Source organism: Carassius carassius, chromosome 2 (assembly GCF_963082965.1).
Source record: "Carassius carassius chromosome 2, fCarCar2.1, whole genome shotgun sequence".
NCBI classification, from domain to species: domain Eukaryota; kingdom Metazoa; phylum Chordata; class Actinopteri; order Cypriniformes; family Cyprinidae; genus Carassius; species Carassius carassius.
Window position 1 is genome coordinate 48010542 of NC_081756.1, and position 23629 is coordinate 48034170.

The following is a 23629-nucleotide window of genomic DNA, read 5'->3' on the forward strand; positions in this document are numbered from 1 at the left end:
ATTAGGATGTTATATGCACATCCTCAAACACTTCTAAAGCCTTAGACATGCAAAGCAAAAAATAAAGGTGAAAGCAGATAAGCAATGCATCTTTATTGCTTAAATGCACATAAATATATTTTTTTGTTGTTCAGCTTTGAAAAGTTTTTGTTTGAATATCCTTTCACGGTCATTGATGGCATTCTGTGTTATAGGACCAAATACCACGTACAATATGAAATATATTGTCACCACAATTAAATCAGTTGTTTGTAACTTAAATATTTGCATGATGCCTTAAAACATAAATCTGTAGGTCAGTCAGGTCCTGTTTCAGGTTTTCTGCATGTTTTATGAAGGTAAATTGAACCTTTTTTAAGCCCAAGCTAAATTTTGTTTTGTATAAAGATATTTATTTGAGAAGCAAAATGATATAAGATATGGAGACTTTGTTTTCTGAGAAATTCATCATAATGAAGTAAGTTTATTATTAAAACGAGAACAAATATCAGCTAACGGGCTCAGGAAAATCAGCTTAATTTAAAGTGAAAACAAGTATGATGTTTAAATTTCTCAAAAAAAAAAAAAAAAAAAAACAAGACTTAAAATTTTCAATTTGCATCTCAAGTAGATGCATCTTGATTTAAGCATGTTTAGATATTTTGTCAAAAAAAAAAGATGCACGCAAAAATGCAACATTTAATATCACGACTTTGATTTAAGACCTGTGAAAATGTTGCATTAGAGCCGACCACGATCTGTGTATTATCATCATTCGTGAGACTGAGTTTGCTAAAATACTTCAAAGCTCCAAAACTCTTTTGGAAATGTTTGAGTTTCAACCCAGCTCAAATCACTCTTCAGTCTCCTTCAGCTCAAACTGAAGCGAAGTCATGTAAAGCGTCTCTGTTTTGAAATTCTCAAAAAACCCCAGAAGTGTCATCGCCAAACGTTTGTTGGGGAGAGTGAATTATTATTTATTAAGGCAAATGAACTGTACCGACTATGATCAGAGACACTCTCATGCATAAGGGCTGGTTTTAATGACAGCAAAGAATAGAAATGTGGAGGTCGTTCCATTGTAACTGTGCTTTCCTTTCAGTGTTCACATGTGATTGGACTGCAGTACTTTTTCTTCTTACAGTAATCCTGGCTTGCGTCACAGCCACATGATGCACTGGACTATTTATAGTCTATCCTGTTTTCATTTATCCATGACTGTAGTTGCGAATGGTCATCTCCACACAAGGCAATTGTATTGTCAACACATTATAGACCATAAATAGGATCCATGTTTGAAGAGTGTGCTTACATACAGTAATAGTGTTGTTGTAAACCAGACATACCAAGCAATGTGTTATAAAACTGTATTCATTAGATTAAAAGACCACCTAACCGAAGTCTAAAAGTATCATTGCAGAACAGATAATGGTGTGAAATGTACACGTCTGGACATTCTTTGGATTTAGTCTTATCTGTGCTGTGTAAACATCCCTACTTGTTGCTTCATATTTGTATGAAATATATAGCCAGTTCTTTTGAACTAATATCAGGGTTATTACAGCTAACTAAAACTAAAATCATAAAATAAATAAATAAATATTAAGTTGAAATAAAATGAAATACAATAAAAAAAAAACTAGCATTTCAGCTAGTTATTTCTAATTCACTAAAATAAAAATAAATAAATAAATAAAAATAGAAAACTAAAAAAGAAAAAAAAAACTTTCTTATGACAAAAATGCAGCAACTAAAATTAATGTAAAAACATAAAATATAAAAATAAAATCTAAGTCACATATATTGACAAAAAATATAAATAGTATATCAGTGAATCTTAAATAACACTGACTCGCTAAATGTAATTAAGTAATGTACCTGACATTCTATATGGCTTGTAAACATTCTTAGACTGGTTAAAACTGCTTAAAATAGGGCTTATACTTTCTGTATCTGCCTCTTTTTTTTTTTAAGGAGAAAGACTTTCATAACACCTTTCAATAAGAGAGATTGCTAAGAGACGTGATATTAACGCATTCCCACAACAATTAAGATAATTAATTGGAGTTTCTACAGTTGTTCTTCAACTATAACTTAAAATCACAATGCTACTGTGGCCGGATTACAGAGCGTGACATATTTGTGCAGTTCTTTAACACTTCAGTGCTAACCTATAGACGTCTGTGTGGGTCACAGTGAACAGAAGAGCTCCAGACATCACGTTTTGTTTCTTGAAAGCATATCATGTGTCAGCCAGACAAGAGCACGATCGGTATAGCTCAAGATATGCAGTTAGTGGAGGGGAATGGAGTTGTAAAATGGGCAGAGTAGAATTTAAAGGCATGCAGAACGCTTTAAGAGCCTAATCACTGGAGACGTGATTCTCGTTGACCAGAGTATGCCAGCGCTCGATCTTCTTGTCTTTGTTCTTGAGGCATTCGTACCAGTGCTTCAGACGCTCACCTTTGGCAGTGATACCCAGCTGACAGCCTCCTGATCGTGAGATATTAGTTGTATTAAAACATTTCATGTGTACAAAATGCATTTAATATTTTACTCAAACATTTATTCTAAATAGAGGAATGAAATGAAAGTCAGTGATGAAAATATGTGACCCTGGACCACAAAACCAGTCATAAAGGTCCATTTCTTTTAGTTACAATAGGCCTGAGATACAACTATTTGAAAATCTGGAATCTGAGGGTGCAAAAAAATCTAATTACTGAGAAAATCATCTTTAAAGTTGTCCAAATGAAGTCCTTAGCTATGCATATTACTAATAAAAAAACAGGTTTTGATATATTAACAGTAGGAAATTTAATATCCTAATGATTTTCGGCATAAAATAATTTTGACCCATACAATGTTGTCACAGTGTCTGGGTTGTGTTCCCTGGGTTTCCACTAGGTGACCTCCTTTCTCACGGTGTCTGTCTCCTTATCACTTCCTGTTCCCTTATTTGGTCACCTTCCTCCTGTTTAGTAATTGATTGTTCCCCACCTGTCTCCTGTTCCCTCATTATCCTTCTGTGTATTTATACCCGGTCTGTCTGAGTCTGTGTTACGGAGTCCTTGTTTAATGTTATGTTAATTCATGTCCGTCGCTTCTTGCCTTGCCTTGCCTTGCCTTGCCTTGCCTTGCCTTGCCTTGCCTTGCCTTGCCTTGCCTTGCCTTTGTGTCTTGTTTATGTTATGTTTGGATATTCTGGTTTTGACCCTGCCTGGACTGTTTACCCCTTTGGATTACCCCTTAAATAAAGGACTTACCTGCAATTGGTTCCCTCTCCTGTGTTTCCTGTATCACCGAACGTGACAGAAGGACTCCGTCATTCTAGGAACCAGCGGTATGTCGTCTTTCCGTTCCCCAGCCAAGATGGCGGAGCGACGAGCCAAGTATCTTAGGTTGACCGCCCTCCGCCAAGAGGGAAATGAAGTGGGTGCCCTGGCTCAGGTGTTCTGGTCCCTGGCCGAGGGCATGGGCTACAATGATGCGGCCCTCAAGGACTATTTCAATGGCGGGCTGGATGATCCAGTGTCTCAGGAGGAGATGGAGCAGTTAGAGACACTGGAATTCTGGGAATTCGTGCACTACCTGCAGCATCGGCTTCGGTGGGATGCCCCAGCCACTTCTGTCTCTTCCAGCGGGGTGGTCGTCAGCCCAGCACCACTGCCCAGGATGGCAACCAGCCAAGCGCCACAACCCAAGATGGCCGCCAGTCCAGCACCACTGCCCAGGATGGCTACCAGCCAAGCGCCACAACCCAAGATGGCCACCAGTCCAGCACCACTGCCCAGGATGGCTACCAGCCAAGCGCCGAGTCGAGTCAGGTGCCAGTTGACCCTCCAGAGTCGAGTCAGGTGCCAGTTGACCCTCCAGAGTCGAGTCAGGTGCCAGTGAACTCTCCAGAGTCGAGTCATGTGCCAGTGAACTCTCCAGAGTCGAGTCAGGTGCCAGTGAACTCTCCAGAGTCGAGTCAGGTGCCAGTGAACTCTCCAGAGTCAGGGCTAGTCACCGCTGATCCTCCAGAGTCAGGGCTAGTCACCGCTGATCCTCCAGAGTCAGGGCTAGTCACCGCTGATCCTCCAGAGTCAGGGCTAGTCACCGTTGACCTTTCAGAGTCAAGTCAAGTCACCGGTCATCTTCAAGGACTGAGTCAAGTCACCGGTCATCTTCAAGGACTGAGTCAAGTCACCGGTCATCTTCAAGGACTGAGTCAAGTCACCGGTCATCTTCAAGGACTGAGTCAAGTCACCGATCATCTTCAAGGACTGAGTCAAGTCACCGGTCATCTTCAAGGACTGAGTCAAGTCACCGGTCATCTTCAAGGACTGAGTCAAGTCACCGGTGATCTTCAAGGACTGAGTCAAGTCACCGGTCATCTTCAAGGACTGAGTCAAGTCACCGGTCATCTTCAAGGACTGAGTCAAGTCACCGATCATCTTCAAGGACTGAGTCAAGTCACCGGTCATCTTCAAGGACTGAGTCAAGTCACCGGTCATCTTCAAGGACTGAGTCAAGTCACCGGTGATCTTCATGAACAAGGGCAAGTCACCATTGATCTTCATGAGCAAATACAAGTCACCAATGATCTTCATGAGCAGTGTCAGGCCAGCACCAATCTTCTGGAGTCCAGTAAGGACACCAGGGAATTACCAGAGTTTCGTCGTCCCGTTGATCCAGCCGCACGGAGGTCTGCTCCGCCTTGGGGGGCCCTGGTCCTGACCACATGGCTGTGGTGGTCTTCTGCTCCGCCCTGGGGGCCTTCCGCCCTGACCACACGGCTGTGGGGGTCTTCCGCTCCGCCCTGGAGGACTCTGGCTTCGTCCACAAGGACGTGATGGTCTTCTGCTCCGCCCTGGGGGGCTTCCGTCCTGACCACACGGTTGTGGTGGTCTTCTGCTCCGCCCTGGGTGGCTTCCGCCTTGACCACACGGCTGTGGTGGTCTTCTGCTCCACCCTGGGGGGCGCCACATGATGTCCTTATGGATTTCTGTTTTGTGTTTCTTGGTTTCTGTTATGTTTCTGTCTGTTCCCCTCAGTGAGTCTGGCCCTCCGTCCCTCCCCCTGAGCCTCCACCTGTCCGCCTCCCTCCTGGTCTGTGTCGTGTCTTGTCGTGGAGCATCTGGGAGCCGCTCCGTAGACGGGGGGTCCTGTCACAGTGTCTGGGTTGTGTTCCCTGGGTTTCCACTAGGTGTCCTCCTTTCTCACGGTGTCTGTCTCCTTATCACTTCCTGTTCCCTTATTTGGTCACCTTCCTCCTGTTTAGTAATTAATTGTTCCCCACCTGTCTCCTGTTCCCTCATTATCCTTCTGTGTATTTATACCCGGTCTGTCTGAGTCTGTGTTACGGAGTCCTTGTTTAATGTTATGTTAATTCATGTCCGTCGCCTTGCCTTGCCTTACCTTGTCTTCGTGTCTTGTTTATGTTAGGTTTGGATATTCTGGTTTTGACCCTGCCTGGACTGTTTACCCCTTTGGATTACCCCTTAAATAAAGGACTTACCTGCAATTGGTTCCCTCTCCTGTGTTTCCTGTATCACCGAACGTGACAAATGTATTTTTGGCTATTGCTATAAATAAACCCCAGTGACTTTTTTGTGCTCCAGGGTCACATATAGCAATATGGTTAGTTTGAAGCATAATCTGGACCATATTTACACCTAGTTTCAACATTTTTTCAGGTTTTCAAAATCTGCTAAGGAGTTATAATGGAACAAGATATTTAAAAAGTGATTTTTCACTATTGTTTACAACAAGATCTACATTTGCATGGGTTTAAATTGAAATCTAAGAGACAATAAAAACAACTTGAATGTAGCATTGTGTCTGTCAAAAAATAAGTAGCACAAAGCATGGTACTAGTATTTACGAGAAGCCTGCATTTGTCCCTTTCCTGGAAAACCTACACTACCAGATGTTTTGACTACATTATCGCTTTCCGAGAAATATAATGAAAAAATGGTGGCCTGAGAGCCTTTAACATGCTGTCTGTCAGAGAGCGTAACATACCTAATGCATCACAAAATTTGTTGTTCACGTACAGAAATTGACTTTTTATAAAATGTCGATTGCTATCTTCTCAGTTGTTTAAAAGTGTGAGAAAACGATCAAAGTTTGATCAAACGTTGTTTAATTTTCCAATTTTACACGAATTGTTTCATTTAATTAACCTTAAGCAGATTTTTACTAGAAATAAAGTGACTGTAGAGAGCTGCTGGGATGAAGCATTGCTGTAGGGCAAAACCCAGAAAGAGCATTTTAGCACTTCTGGTTCCTTCGTCCTGAAATCAATGTTTTTTGAATGGGTTTTTAATTAAACACGGATTCAGAAAAAACAGGATAAAATGACACAATAAAAGTAAATACCTATATAGTCATTGCATTTGCCTATGTCATAGTCCCATACTGAGATGTCAAGAGTCTTTTTGGCCAGCTCTGCATGCTTAATTTCATAGCTGAATTCCTGCAAAACAACAGTTCAAATGGCAAAGCAAGGATAATCTAAGAAATGTGGTAAAAAGCAGAATAACAAGGCTTCAGTGTTGGACCAGATTATTTAAATACACATTTAAAGAAATGTCAGCAATGCATTGGTGTTGCACGCTCATTTATAGCAGAATTCTTCTCGTTTTTTAATGAAAGAGCCATTTGAATTTGGGTTACAATTTTAAACATGAGGATATACGGTATATCTGCTAGTGCTTTCAGTAGATTAATATATTTCATCATGATAAATCACACAATTTTGAAAGTGCTGAAAGTTTAAATCGCTATATCATTCTATTTAAGCCATAAAAGCCTGATTATATAAAACATAAAACACATATGCACATTTCTTTATGTATGCATATTGACTAAAGGTTCAATAAATTAGTTCATATTAAAAATATTTTTTTCTGACTATTTTTTTATGTCAGGCTTTGCAGAATTGAGTTTCCTTTAGGTTTTAAGTTAATATTAAAAACTCTTGGCATTGGAAAATAAAAATGTGAACCTTGTTCAAACGCTAGAAATAATGAAAATAAATCATGCTAAGATCTTAAAAAGGTTCCAGAGGTTTCAGTCAAATTAGCCAAAGATGAATTATCACAATTAGAAGATCAGGCATGTGTCATATCATCTCAGATGTATTAAGTGAGCTGAAAACAGGATCCTGCTCTTCAACTTAATGGTTTAATAGTTTAGTATAATTAACCTGGTCAACTCTTGTTCAGTCAAACTGTTTGTATTTGTGTCTGCATTTTTTGGGATCATTTTACTCAGATGCAGAGTGCACACACCTACAAATAAACAACTGTTTGAGAAATTAATAAACAAATATGTGTCAGCATTACAAATGGGCAATATACCTCATTAAACTCTGGGTTAAGTGTCTTCTTCTTGATCTGTGTCTTGTTCTTCGCTTTCTTCCCCATATCAGGTTTCAGACATCTATATCCATTCATAGAAATATACAAATCACATTTTCAAGCATTTGTTTGTCTTTTTAGATTTAAATTAATACAATTAAAAGGTAAATTATATTTAAATTAAACTAAAATGTTTTTGTACTGTACAAATTGTATTTTCAAAAACAAAAATCTAGTCTAGAGTCTAGAAATTATACTTATTTAGATCATACTACAGTAACTAATGATTTGTTAAGAACTGTATAATGTTTAATATTGTTTGTTAATGACTAAGGGAATAGTTCCCCCCAAAAAATTAATTTGCTGAAAATTTTCTCAGGCCATCCAAGCTGAAGATGAGTTTGTTTCTTCATCAGATTTGGAGAAATGTTGCATTGCATCATTGCCTCACCAATGGATGCTCTACAGTAAATGGGTGCCGTCAGAATGAGAGTCTTTTGTTTTCCAAAAAACACAGTCTTTCACTTCTCAAGACATTAACTGATGGACTGGAGTGCTGTGGATTACTTGTGGATTATTGTGAAGTTTTTATCAGTTGTTTGGACTCTCATTCTGACGGAACCCATTCACTGCATTGGTGAATAAGTGATGCAATGTTATATTTCTCCAAATCTGATAAAGAAACAAACTCATCTACATCTTAGACATTTCCAGCTAATTTAAATTTTTGTGTGAACTATTACCTTAAATTAGTTTTTCCAAACATATAATGTATATAAATGTGGAGGTTGACAGAGAGAAACTCACATTTTGACAAAAGGATCAGAATACCCATTCGCGTCCATTGCTGCTAAGTGAACACAGCGTATAACGCCTACAATAAGGCGACCCAGCTGAGTGTTGTACATGAGGGATATCAGGATTCGTCCTCTCTCTTCAAGCTCAGCTCCATCCTTCCCAGTCTATACACACACAAAATCAAAGCAGTGTGGATGATAATTAGAAAACAGGAGTATTGACTTCTTGTAGAAGCACATTATTCTATACATATTGTATTTGCAGCTGGTAAACATTACAATAAACAACAAAATACACAGGATGCTCAAATAATGAAACCACTACATGAAATAACTCTAGTGTGAAAAAAAAACTGGGTTGGGTTTTGTGTCGTCTGGACTAATCTGAAAACACCTGTTAATGATAACTTTGTGGGTGGGGGGGGGGGGGGTGGAATTAATTGTATTGAATGTGCACTTGAAAAACAATGCACTTGCAGACGAAATATTAAGGACCACTTAAGTGACTTAAAAAGAGACAATTTCATGACTATATGTAACACTGTAACACCTAAAGCACACTTATACTTATGACTGTAACACCTAAAGCACACTTATAAAAAGTGCAATAATGTCAAAAATAAAATTTTACTTTAAAATCATGTTTTCATTAGCTTTTTTCGTGCTTTAAATAAGTAACATACTAAGTAGATTCTAAAGCACATGTTAAGTACTTATACGATATAATATTAACTAATATATTTTTCAGTATTACATTTAAAGTTCACGGAAGCCCTGCGGATTGTAAAAGCTGATTCCAAATCTCATCACTGGGCATCACAGGGATTCCACTTCACTGGTTTGAATCCTATCTTGCTGATAAGTCTTTCAGGGTGGCTTGGGGAGGGGAGGTATCCAGAGCACATCAACTTGTCACTGGGGTTCCTCAGGGATCAGTTCTTGGACCCCTCCTCTTTTCCATATACACGACATTATTGGGTCCCATCATACAAGCACATTGATTCTCCTACCATTGCTATGCTGATGACACACAGCTCTATCTTTCATTTCAACCAGGTGATCCAGATTAGCTGCACAGATCTCAGGTTGCCTTGTGGACATCTCGGCATGGATGAAAGAATATCACTTACAGCTCAATTTTGCAAAGACTTAGATTCTTGTCTTCCCTGCCACTCCAACTCTACAGTATGATTTCTCCATCCAGTTCTTCTACAATTACCCCATCAACTTTGGTCAGAAATATTGGTGTAACCTTTGATGACCAGCTGACCTTCAAAGACCTCATTGCAAAGACTGCTCGATCTTGCCGGTTTGCATTGCACAACATCAGATAGACCAGGCCCTTTCTAACGGAGCATGCTGCACAACTTCTTGTCCAAGCCCTTGCCATTTCTAGGCTGTACTACTGCAATGCTCTTCTGACTGGACTTCCATCAAGCCCAATCAAACCTTCATCGAACCCAAAAGACCCCAGGTTACATCTTTCTTTATATACTTGCACTGGCTACCGGTTGCGGCTCGAAAAAAAAGTAGGTGGGTGCTGAGCCTGTGGCTGTGTTATATGCAAGAATCAATGTCTTGAACTTGATGCTTGCATATAACACAGCCCCAGGCTCAGCACCCGCCTACTTCCACTCACTATTACGAATCTACATCCGCTCCAGAAGTCTGAGATCTGCTTGTGAGAGACACCTCGTGGTACAATCACAGAGATGGACAAAATCTTCTTCCAGAACATTCTCGTTCACCATTCCTGGCTGGTGGAATGATCTTCCCACCCCTATCCGGAATGCTGAATCCCTGACAGTTTTCAAGCGACAGCTGAAAACTCTTCTTTTTCGAAACTCCTTGGCTTCATCTTAACAAAACAAAAAAAACTTTCTCAGCACTTCTCAGCACTGTGTCTGTTTGCCTCTTTAAGAAGAATTGCTTAATGTACCCCCCCCCCCCAATTGTAAGTAGCTTTGGATAAAAGTGTCTGCAAAATGACTAAATGTAAATGTAAAATCCATGTTAGTTTATCATAAATGCTTGTCAGCACATTCAGCAGTACTTTAACCATATTTAAAAGACAATAGCCCTAATTATAAAATCACATTTAAAGATGTACTTGAGTCCTAATTGCATTTAATATCAATTTAAACTACAATACTTTCAATATAATTGCAAATAACATGCAATTATGTGTCCAAAAACATTACATTCAGTTTACACTTAAGCATTTTATTTCTGTAATTAGCATACTTTTAAAAGTGGTCTTTAAGTTTACGTCTTTTTCACAAAGTTATGTAATTAGCCTGTATATTTTTATAGAATAATGTAAATCATAATGCATCCATGGCAGATAGGTGCCAATCTGTAAGGCCAAATGTGACATTCGTCTTAATATTAATGCAAGTATTTTGTTAGGTGGTGTTGATATTTTGGTATACCCTTGTAAATATGAGTTTGATGTTTACCTCGTCTTCATAGAGGGCAATTCCTCGCGCACCGCCTGCAGTTGATGTTCTTTTTGTCTAAGGAAAGAGAGACAACATTTTTTACTCACATATTTGAAAGGAATATATATTCAGTGATGTTTGTTAATATGACTCAAAACACTCACCTGCACAACCCTCTCTAGACACACGTAAAAGTTCTTCTTCTGATTAAACTTGAGTTTTTTCAGCGCAACTCTGGTTTCTCCAATGAACTCATTGTGGCCAAACTTGTCTTCATCACAGACAGATATTCTGCGCAAACAAAATCCCTTAAAAAGTTAAATATGTATTCATGATTACGGTACTGAATGTCCAGCATAAAACATATCACTTGCATACTTTCTTTAGTCTATGATTAACTAATTAACTGGCAGAGTTCTAATTGTTAACTAAAACTAAACCTGTTTAAAAAATTTTCGGAAATTGAAATAAAGCTGGAAAAAAAACATATTATTATTATTATTATATAATAACAAAATTAGAAATGCCTTGGTAACTAACTGAAATAACACAAGTGTAAGTATTATAAAATTATTAACAGAATAAATTAATAGAAAGTTAACAGAATGAAGTTAAACAGAAATATATTTAAATTAACAAAAAGTTAACAGAATTAAGTTACATAAATATATATATATTTTTAATTTAAATGACAAAAGCACATTATATAAGCTATAAACTACATGTAAACTGTATATAAAAAAACTGTAATTCCCAATATGAATACTTTGTAAATATTTCTAAGCTGGTAAACATATGTAGTAATGCTTCACTAATGTTATATTATCAACTTAATCCATTATATTTTAGCTGTGGGAATCATTTTCTGAAGATGATCAATAAGATAAAGCCCTCAGTGCATCCAGTTTTGGGCTTTTGGTTTACTGTGGTGGGAAAGTATTCAATAAGACTAAATGTAATTATTTTACCTGTAGTAAAACATACACACAGGGTCCCAAATTAACACTTGCACAAAATTCATATTTACCTTATGAATTTCCTTTCCACTAATTGCTAAATCTACACATATCTCTTCAGAAATGAGAAAGTAACTATATAAGTATATGTTTTCCCCCACACTGAACCGAATCATTAATTTCATGTCATGTCAACCTACTGTTTTAATAACAAAATTAAAATGAGCTAACATGGTTAAAAATATCCAAAATCACACCAATACAGAGTTCAGGCATGAAACTCTAGATGGCGCAGTCCGATGGGTCTAACTCAATCTGACCTAATGACATCATTATCACATGGCACAGCTGATTGGTTCTCTCCTGTATTGGTAGCCAATGACCTCGCTGCTCAACATTCAAATATATGACTAGAGCTTGCAGTAGAAGTGCAGCTTGCTTCAGAAACCCTCCACCTTCCCCAGCTCCACCTGTATAGATCTGCCACGAGGTGATTCATGTATGGTATATAGGGGTTATTTCATAAATGTATATTTAGGTTGCACTTTATTTTGATAGTCCACTTTAGACATTCTACTATCTATAAGTAACTTTGTAACTACATGTCAACTACATATCAACTGAATCTCATTATTTGCAACGACATGTCTACTAACTCTCCGAGTAGACTGTTCGGGTAGGTTTAGGGTTAGTTGAATAAGTTGACAAAGAAAGTGTTAGAAGATATTAAGCAGACAGTCTACTTATACTCGACTAACTGCTATTTGACCTGTAGTTGCAAAGTTACTTACTGTTAGTAGAATGTATAAAGTGGATTATCAAAATAAAGTGTTACCTATATTTGCAGCAGCAATATTTCTTACATGCTCACAGCAGCATGTTGTGGATTTATTGGCAGTATTGGGTGGTGTTGAGGAGATCCCCCACTTCTATGTAAAGCGATTTGAGTGCCCAGAAAAGTGCTATATAAATGTAAGGAATTTTAGTTATGTAAGGAACTTCAATTATGTACATTTTTTTGCAATGTGTGTGACTGAAACCTGAGGGTCTTGCGCTGCATGTCCTCGTCTGTCAGCCCGTGGTACACCAGCGTCTCATTCCAGGTCGGGTTGCGAGTGTTGCGTAGGGTCTTGGTGCGTAATTTATTTGACTGCATTGACAGCAAAGAAGCTTTGTTTAAATGTCATTGCTTAACCAGAATGAAATAAGCTTTGAAAAGAAGCTTTTGCATGAATTAGGCCCGTCTCATGAAGCTAGAGTTTCCTCCAAAAGATAAAAACTACTCTTGTCTTACAATTTGCATGTTTACATCCCGCAGATCTGACTTTTTCCTTAAAATTGCGAGATACAAACTTGCGGTATTTTTCTTAGGAGTTTGTGGCCCAATTTCACAGAAGGGGCTTAGTTTAAGCAGCTCTTATAAAAAGGAAACGTTACAGGTGTGCATCTCGAGACAGAACAATTGCACTGACATATTTTAAGATATGTCAGAGCAAGATATTTTCAGTTGAGACAGCTCAAACATGCATTTTAGTCTGGGACTAGCCTTATGCCTTGTCTGTGAAACCGCAGGTATATCTAACAATTAATATTTCACTTGCAATGTTATAAAGTGAGAATTGCAAGTTTATATATTGCCGTTCTGATCTAGAAACACACAACTGCGAGTTTATATCATGCAATTCTGAGTAACCTTAAATCACATAATTCTGAGAAAAGAAAGTCAGAACTGTGAGATAAAAACTTGCAATTACCTTTTAAAAAATGTTATCCCATTGCCGAAATGGGCTTACATACAAAGTGCTACTATATAGTTAAAAAAATAAATTATCAAAATGTAATTGCACATGGGTTATACATTTGTATACTAATCCTAATCTCTAGTCTTTACTAGATTATTCATATGTCCTTGTTCTCAATTTGTAACTTGCAAAGAAATGCAATAATAGGTCAGTGATTATAAAAAAATATATAATATATAACATAAAAATATTTACAATCTTTAGTACAAATGGTGCATTTAAAAGCCCACGATCTCACCTTGCTTGCACCCGGTAACAGATGAAGCTTAACATAAGGATCTGCCAGTCCATTCGAATCCATTGGCTTTAAACCCTTCAAGAAAATGTAACAATAACTTAAAATCCTGTCACAACACAGCTTTCAAGCACAGCACTTAACACTCATCCGAATTAAATTAAAGGATCAGAACTAACTGTTGCATGGTAAAAAATTGCATATCTCAATTATATAACAAAATAGTTAGCTTACAAATACAAATACAATAATATAATGTTCCTAAGATACTAGATACTTGTCAAGCAATACTTTTATAGATACCTTCCCTCTAATAATGCTGCAGTGGAGGCTGTTGTTCCCTTGGTCATACAGTAAACTGAACTCTAGTGATCCAAGAGTTGCTGAAACCAATGCAATATATGGCATTAGGCACAAGCATTTCATTAAGATTGAATGTATGAGAAGCAGAATCTAATCTAACGGATTTCAGTAAATTATATGAATAATGATGTTGCTGCTCTCTGTTGCACTTAATTTAATTGAAACACATTTAAATATAATTAAATATGTATAAGGACATATGTATAAGGCAAAGACCTGTGGAAATGCAAAAAGCCCCCCCCCCCCCAAAAAAAATATATATAACTGAATATATATATATATATGTGTGTGTGTGTGTGTGTGTGTGTGTGTGTGTGTGTGTGTGTGTGTGTGTGTGTGTGTGTGTGTGTGTGTGTAATGTTTGTAAAAAAAACAGACAAAAATAAAAGATAAGATTAAATATACTAAATACTATATACTATATATTAAATATACAAAGAAATTTAAAAGAAAACAAAAATAAATGAATACATAATTAAGTATACAATGAAATGTAAACAAAACTTAAATAAATATATACATAATTAAATATACAAAATTCAATAAATAAATACATAATTAAGCATACAAAGACATGTAAAAAAACACTAAAATAAATACTTAAAACACAAAAAGTAAAATATTAAATACATGAATATATAATTGAAATGCATAAATAAATATACAAAAAAATCTATAAATAAATGCATACCTAAATATACAAAGACGTTTTTTTTTTAAAATAGTGCAGTGACATTTTCTCAAATGACTTGCACACCATTTTATGCAATGAAAACAATTGTTTTATATATATATATATATATATTCAAATAAGATCACAGATCAATAAATTCAAAGAAGAACAAGACTCAAAGAAGAACAAGAAGTCAATGGAAAGCTGCTTACTTGCTTCATCGGAGTCATAGCTGTTGGCCTCCTCCTCGTCGTCCGCTGGCGGAGCGGCCTGATGCTGGACGGGACGAGGCTTCTGCTCCTCTCTCTCTGCAGGATGGGCTCTTTCCTGCACATGAGATGCAGTGCTAATGGACTGATAGACTCCTCTCTCTGCCTCCTGAGCAACTGATAGGAACAAATAAAATATCTTTAAATACTCCTAAATTGTATTGTTTGTGCATCAAATCTCAAACATGTAGTTGCATATAATATAATATTAATTAAAACAATTAGGCCACTTGAGAGACTTGCACAGAACAAGACATGCACCTGCTGTAAGCTTGAGGATTCTTATGCAATACTATAAATAAATAATGTATATAGTTTTGTGTATGTGCCTGATGGGACTGGTCTGGCCGCGTGGACGTTCACCGTCTTCTTCATCAGCACTGGGGCATTCTGGGAGCTTCCCGCATCTCCATCCTCCTCTGAGTAACTGCGAGTTTGAAGGTGAGCAGGTTTTGGAGCCACAGGTGGTTTTTGGGTGCTCGGTGGGTCCACTGTCGGCTCTGGAGTTTATAAAACAAACACACACTCAGACACATGCTATAAACTACCAGTCAAAAGTTTGGAATAATTATGATTATTTTTTAATGTTCTTGAAAAAGTCTCTTCTGCTCACCAAGGCTGCATTTATCTGTTCAGTAGCAACCGTAATATTGCGTAATGTTAATGCAGTTTAAAATAAGTGTTATCTATTGGTATATATATTGAAATGTAATTTATTCCTGTAATGTAAAGCTGAATTTTCTCAATCAGTCTTCAGTGTCAAGTGATATATATCACTAATGCCGACTAACATATTTTATATGCATAACATTTATGTCACGTTTGCATTTGTGCTAATATTCAGGAAAACAACATTGTATGATAATCCCTACATCATGTATTATAATCATAAAAAATAAATAAATAAATAATTACAGGGATATTTTGCCCACACATCTTAAAATATGGAGGAATTATAATAATTTTGATGGCATTTCTGTCCTAGTATAGTTGGACAAGTAAATGGATAGTTCACCCATAAATTTAAATTTTTATGGTTTTCACTTTAAACGATTGCTTCCGGCTAAAATAAGAGTCCTCTGTTCATAACAATGCTTCCTTCAGTGAAAACGTCATCTGTTCTGAATCAGGAGAGAAATCTGCACAAATAAAGCACCGTTTACAAATGAAGACAGTTTAAAACAGATCTAAGCATACATGTGGGGGGATTTTTTTCACTGGAGGAAACATTATTATGGTTTATAGAAATTACAGTTATGTTTACATTTACATGTATTCATTTAGCAGATGCTTTTATCCAAAGCGACTTACAAATGAGGACAGTGGAAGCAATAGCAATAGCAAAAACAACAAAAAAGAGCAATGATACATAAGTGATATAAGTCTCAGTTAGCTAAACACAGTACAGATAGCAAGGGCTTTTAAATAATATAATAAATAAAAAGAAAACAGAATAGAAAAAGAATAGAGCAAGCTATTGTTAGAGGTCTATATATAGTAGGTCTATATATATATATATATATATATCTATACAAAATTGCATAATAAATGAAAAAATATAATACAAAAAGATTAGAAAGGAAGTTAGATTTTTTTAAGAATAGAATTAGACTAGTGAGTGTTAAAGTTAGAGGGTCCAATAAAGATGGAGGAGATGGGTTTTAAGCCGATTCTTGAAGATGGCTAAGGACTCAGCTGCTCGGATGTTATGTTAAGTTATGTAATGAATTAATTATGAATTTGTTCCTTACAAATACAACTTTTGGCTTCATAAGTCATTAACTGATGGACTGGAGTGGTGTGGATCACTTGTGGACTTTTATGATGTTTTTATCAGCTGTTTGGACTCTCATTCTGACGGCACCCATTCACTGCAGAGCATCCATTGATGAGTAAGTGATGCAATGCAGCATTTCTTCAAATCTGATGAAGAAACAAACTCATCTCCATCTTGGATGAACTGAGGCGTGATCACATTTTCAGCAAATTAAAATTTTTGGGTGAACTACTCCTTTAATTGTTCTGAGGTTGTGGCAGAAACCAGTAGATAAAATCCCAGTTTGTCCGGCTCACTTGCGACCGGTGCTTGAGTTGGCACAGCCGCTGGAGGAGCTGCAGGGCTCTTCTGAGGACTGGGATCTCTGGAAATGGGCATCGGTGAGGGCAAGAACTGGTTGGGGAGACCTTTGAAGAACCAGGCTCCAGATCGCTTCCATACCTTTAATGGGAAAATACGCAAGCAACATTTACAGACAGTTACATTTCAGATGACTTTCTTGCGATGCTTGTTATTCCCCACCTCTCTCTGCTCACTGCAGATCTTGCAGAGCCACACAGACCGCGGCCGAGCATTCGCCTGCACTCCACACTTGGTGCACATGTTCTGAGGAGAATAACAGGACGTACTTTTGAAGTCAGTTCATTACAAACAGTAAAACAGTATTATAAACAGTGAGCAGAATTAACTAATCAGCTGTCACACTTTCATGAAGTATTTCAAGTAGGATGAATAGAGCTTCTGCTACATTAATCAAATATATAGCAGTCTCACAAGAATTCAAATGTTTTAAATATGAGGTTTCGTTTTATTTGGATTAGTTTCTCACCTTTTTACAGTCCTCACAAACCACTGATCTGTCACCTCCGGCTCCCAGCTGCTCTCCACATAAAAGGCAGCGTGACACTCCGTCCCCACAAACGGCTTTTTTCATGTTGTCCAGACGATTCACCAGACGTCTGTCATAAATAAAACAGAGGGGGCACATTAGTCATTCTGTTAACAAATGCAGTGCCCTCTGCTTGTATATTGGCACTGTGGTAAAACTTAAGTATGTTAATCTGCATGTCCTTGCTGTTGCTTATGTTTCTCCGCGTAATCTTTATTTCAAAATATTCACAATTATATATATAATGTATTTATACGGATCAAAGATGGAAAAGGATTTTCAAGCATTAACACAATTAAAGTTTAACATGCCTTTTAAATGAAGTTTTTTTTCATATTTTAAAATGTGTCCTGTTTAATTTTAGATTAGATCTTACATTTTGACCAGGATTTAATTTTTTTTTTTTTTAGGTCAACCAAAAAGTCCTGTCAGGTAAATTTAGCACAAGAATCATTTAGATGGCATTAAAAGACTCTATTTAGGGATCAGTGCAGCTCTCAAAATAATAATTCATTTTAAATCTTTACCCATCTTTGACACTATCCTTCTAACCACTATTTTCTACCCATTTGTCAACAAGAAGTTTAAAATATAATAAAATATATATATTTTTTTTAAATATGAAACAATTTCATATGATCACTCTTTATTTTATATATTTTAATAAGACCAGGTCAGAATAAGTATATTGTTTTATTTTCACATACACATAAATGTTATACTGAATGACAATGGAACATTGTTTCACGCATATTCTGACATTTTAATTTCACAAATGTTATTTGAATATAAACAGAAAAGGTAGCCGGCTGCACACTGAGTCTAATGAAAACTGAAATATAGTCTTACTACAAAAACATAATTTATTTTATGAATTGCATATTGCAAAAAAGTGTTAAGTGCATGTGAGTAAATGAGCAAGTTGCTATCCTCAGTGCTCAATGAAAAGTTATTTGAAACATTAAAGTAGACACTTCACTTGCATTTAATATGCTTAATATGTATTTAAAAATCACTTTTCAATACGTAAAATATTTTTTCCTAAAAAACACATCCATCAGCAGTCAGTTCTCGTTTCTTTAGATCATGAAATATTTCAAATGCATGCGTTATTTAACTTTTAATGTATGTCATTACAAGGTGCCGATGACAATCAATAAACTTCCATAGTCTCTCTCCTACCCAATCCTCTCTTGCTCCATTGCCTCCATTTTTTCGGCCCGGACGATGACGCTGTTGATGATCTCCTTCTCCTCATCAGTCAGCTCTGCACCGAGACACGGTCCAGACTGCACACGGACACCTTTCGTGCCCATCACCGCGTCTGTCATTGTGAAATCACTGGAACCAGAATAACAGTCAATAAATGACAATGAACTAATCAAAAATCCAAATAAATCAACAACCCAAAGAGACATGTAAACTCTATATTAGTGCAAAAAAATCCAACTTCCAAGCCGTCTTTCCCCAAATATACTTTGCTTAGACCTTTAATTATAATTTATGTTTCAGAGCTGCCGGGACACATTTTGTGGGAAATTGCACAAATAACACACAGTATGTAATTCGCTGCGCATCGGCTCACGCAAAGCACGACCAAAACAATCTTCATGCAGTTTTATTTTTCAACCACTAGAGAGCAAAAAGTTACAGAAAAGGTCAAATAAAATAAATATATATATATTTTTTTTTTTTCAATTAACTGGTCACAGTAATGTTATTAAATGTCAAATTGTACTGCGCCTTAATCATTTTATTAAGCAATTAATTTTAAGTGAGTGAGTGAGTGAAGTGACATTCAGCCAAGTATGGTGACCCATACTCAGAATTTGTGCTCTGCATTTAACCCATCCGAAATGCACACACACAGAGCAGTGAACACACACACACACACACACATTGTGAACACACACCCGGAGCAGTGGGCAGCCATTTATGCTGCGGCGCCCGGGGAGCAGTTGGGGGTTCGATGCCTTGCTCAAGTGCACCTAAGTCATGGTATTGAGGGAGAGAGCACTGTACATGCACTCACCCCACCCACAATTCCCGGGACTCGAACTCACAACCTTTCGATTGGGAGTCCGACTCTCTAACCATTAGGCCACGACTTCCCCGTTTTGTACCATGCTTAACTTTTTAACAAGAAGCAAGGGTATATGCTGGTTTCAGTCGTCTTGTGTGTTTTATAATAAATTCAATAAAAATCATGAAATGCATTCATTCTTTATATATAACAAAACAGCACTTGCCACTCAGTTTAGAGCTTTCACATGTTTTACAAACATATGACATTTATAATGCATGTTTTATATAAGATGCATGGATGAATAACTGCTTATACTGTACATGCATGCAACTAAATAAACTGTAAATGAATAAATTCCTGTTTATTTACAGAAATATCCGCTGATGTATCAAGATGTTTCAAATGGCTAAATGAAGTGAACTTCAACAGATATCCCCTACTGAATTACCAAAAGTAATTCACAAGTAATTTATGACACATGATAGACCAACTCACCCCGAACTACTTCATTGAGATCAATTACTATAAATACAATTATTAGTTATAGTGTTATATGAAGGCCCAACCCTGCAGAAATTAACAAGCAAACAAACAGTAACCATTCTTAAGTTATTCATGTCAGTGCACAGGGATGGATATTGTGTTTCTATCACTGTAATATTATCCACATATTCTCACGTCAGTCAGAAATGCAGGAACTCTTTGAGTTGCCTACTGTGTTGAAAGCACATTCGTCTGGCAGAAACAGCACTTTAATGCACAAAGCTTATCTAGGCTTATTTGTTTTCTAAAAATGAATTGCAAGCAGCAAATTCAAACACTGCCAATATAAAAATAATAATAATGTGAGCCAATTATGCACACTAATCAAATTAACCTATCCAAAGATTGGAGATACCCCCCCCTCTCTCTCTCTCTATCTCTATATATACATATATATTTCATATATATGTTTTTTAGGTGTTGTGTGCAGGCCCCTTTTAAGTGATTTAATTTGTTATAGTTTATTTTGTCCAGATTGATGTCCTTGACTTTCACTGATATTTTAATATCTATTCAGTTAGTCCTGTCCCAGTTTCTGTTTACATTGATTTCGCTGCACTATATAAAGGTTTATATATAGTTATGTGTGTAGGTGATGTGAAATTTTAAGCAGCATCTCTCTGTCTCTCTCTCTCTCTCTCTCTCTCTCTCTCTCATACATGCACATTAACCAATGCATGTGCTTTTAACAATTCATTTGTCACCTTTCAACTGCTAAAAGCTGAAAAGTGGCCAGTAGCCTACATAAGACATTAGATTAGTAGTAGTCAGTATCTAAAATATACATTTTAACCCCATTTTAATAGTTTAGGTTTATAAATTATGTTTGGTTAGTATTAAAATGGAAGCTGAAAATGTCAAACACTAATGTTCACATGGAGAAATTAATATTTGATGTATTACTTCTTTAGAGGGCTATTCATATATGTAACATTAAATAACACAATACAGGAAAAAGTCCTGGGTCTGCTCGATACAGTCTGTGTGCAATCAATCAGTCAGTCAATACAAATCTATAACTACACAATGTCTTTCCACATCACTGCTCAATAGTGACATACAACATAACTGCCTGACTATTTTTCCTGAAATATACAAGCATAAGGTTTATTTGGTGGGTAAACGCCTTACATCAAGAGCAGTCAAATGATGGACATCTCTTTAAACGGCAGTATTATTTATTACAATATGTACAGTCATTGGACAGCAAGAATCTACGGCTTCATAAATTTCCTTCTGAGTTTTACTGTAAGGAAAATACACGATTCTCCGACATGAAACCGATGCGGATCGATAAATCAGAGAAAACCATCCCAAAACTCCGCCCGCAAACGAGCAGAATGTGATGAGTGGATCTGATCTAGGTCATATCTGCGGATACACTAGTTTGGATACCTCTGAAAGCAAGTGCCTGGTCGTTCACTCCCATTGAGAAAAAAAAAACTATGTTGTAGTCTAGTATGAATTACTCTAAATGCACAAAGCATCCCGACCGCTGCGCAATAAGAGCCGAAGCGCTCGCGATCTCGTCTTTATTTCCATCAGATCTGAACGCACCTTGCCTCTCTCAACGTGAAGCAGAAGCAAAACCCGCATTGAGATGACACGCCTTCCGCTTATCTTCTGTTAGACCCCAGCATGCTGCTTCTTACAGTCCTACAGCAACGAATGCGACCATCGATAGATATCCTTCACCCAAAGCTCACAGATTCTTATTTTTACAACCATTGTTCAGCCATTATGGATGACTGAGGGCAGAGTGCATTCGTACTGACTTATTATAGCTCAATTATCACCTCATCTGATGTGAAATCAAAAGACACCGTTCTTTTTTCATGCAGGGTTTTTATGTATTAAATAAATGGCAAAACTCATCAGGTTTGAGACCCAAACGCGTGCGTTATGCACAGAATTCATGACGTTCATCGATTAGAAAATGATGCTTTTTGCATGCATTGTATTAGTAAGCGTGTCTGAAAAAGACCCAAGTGAGGGAAATGTTATTTCGAGTATTCTTACCTGATAACAACCGCCCACTTCTGAAGCAAACAATGCGGACTACCCGAGTGAGGTCAGTCTCAGCGACTGCGCATCTGAGAGCGGCTGGCCGTGCTCATTCAAACGCTCGTGCACATCACAAGCCACACACTCTTGTCCTGGTTTTCCTTTCAGCAGACGCATCTGAGCTTTGCCTGGAGCCCTCTTTACCTATTATCACATTGTGTTAGTTTTACCCAAGGCAATATATATTTACATCACATCACTGTGAGTTGGTTCTCATCGTATATAAAAAAAATAAAAATAAAAAAATGGATTATGCAATAAGTGTCCGAATGCACAGACAAGCAATATATGCATTTAAATAGACAAGTGTGGAAAATTCTGGCAAGTGTGCTGAGAATGAGTCACTCACTCCGTGCACGCGGAGGCTCTTCGGGCAGATATCGTTCGAGGAGCTGGAAGTCCCGTGGGAAAAAGCTGTTCTTGAGTCTTTTTGTGTTTGCATGGATGCTTCTGATGACATTAATTGTTAGTATGCTTTCTGCACTGAAGAACATTATCACCAAGAGATTTTAGCACCAGTAAAACAGTGAACATCCTGCTTATTCTCACATTTTTCTCTTGAGAGAAATACTCTGACTATAATGGACATATTTGTCTCCTTTAAAGTTTCAGGAAAGATCTCGACAACGTCACAATGTTCTAAGATTTTTAATGTTCTCTCATTTGTCTTCTCTAATGCTTTACAAGAGATCTTAACTTTCCTTCCAAGACAAATATTCATTCCTGGTGCATCTAATGTTCTGACCAGACATCCTGTAACCATCCAATTAATCCAAAACTGAGTTAGAAACCAATACCTTCATGTCTTTTTCTTTCTCAAGATCCCAATGTAAAAGCTGTCACTTCATGATCTTAAAGATGTGGCTGTCTGTTACGTGCCTACACACCAATTTCTTCCTCAATCTTCTCCTTTGGTCAGTCATAGCGATGGATCGCTCCTTTCCAGTCATCTATCCACCATAATAAAACAGCTTAAGGCTATGCATATGATTTGCCTTTGTCATTTTGTGCCATGTCTCAATAATACCATGATTTTCACAGTAGAGAGACCAACTCAAAATGTATTTATTCAAATTAGAGACATCATCTGTAAAAACATAAATGTCCTGTAAAATAGCACGAAGTGGTCATACTTCATTACTACCAACATACTGTCTTCTGGAAATAAATCACCAAATAAATAAACAATAAAAGCCAACAAAAAAGGTCCAAGTTGTTTATAAAACCTGGCAACATAACACATTTTGTTACTAAAATCATGTGCTGCATTGCAATGTAAGGTGCAATGCATTAATAAGTAATGATTTACTGCTATTTAATTACTTGTCCCTTGAAAAAGTAAAGGAGTAGCTACTCTTAAGTTCATGTCTAGCCTTGTATTGACGAGGCAGATGTGGGATTTAGAAAATAATTAGTAATAAGTATGCAATACTTTAAGAGAATAATTACAGTAATGTAATTATTAG

At 37.0% G+C, this 23629-nt stretch overlaps 1 protein-coding gene across 1 annotated transcript; it reads right to left on the bottom strand.

Moving 5' to 3' along the window:
* Positions 1–1936: 1936 nt before the first annotated feature.
* Positions 1937–22252, bottom strand: LOC132111076 (rabphilin-3A-like). Its single transcript, XM_059518246.1, has 16 exons — positions 22119–22252; positions 18713–18871; positions 17471–17600; positions 17164–17247; positions 16938–17082; positions 15194–15364; positions 14808–14981; positions 13863–13942; positions 13563–13637; positions 12563–12672; positions 10731–10857; positions 10585–10641; positions 8136–8290; positions 7329–7410; positions 6346–6442; positions 1937–2472 (listed from the first exon to the last, which is right to left on the bottom strand). The coding sequence occupies exons 2-16, from the start codon at positions 18859–18861 to the stop codon at positions 2342–2344; spliced, it is 1767 nt and encodes a 588-aa protein (XP_059374229.1). The 5' UTR covers positions 18862–18871; positions 22119–22252; the 3' UTR covers positions 1937–2341.
* Between the last annotated feature and the right edge of the window lie 1377 nt (positions 22253–23629).

Coding starts and splice junctions, on each gene's coding strand:
- LOC132111076 (XM_059518246.1), bottom strand. CDS start 18,861: ATGACAGACGCGGTGATGGGCACGAAAGGTGTCCGTGTGCAGTCTGGA. Junction 10,858..12,562: donor ATGCAGCGCAAGACCCTCAG/GTTTCAGTCACA, acceptor TTGTTTGCGCAG/AATATCTGTCTGTGATGAAG. Junction 8,291..10,584: donor TTGCCCTCTATGAAGACGAG/GTAAACATCAAA, acceptor GTGTGTGTATAG/ACTGGGAAGGATGGAGCTGA.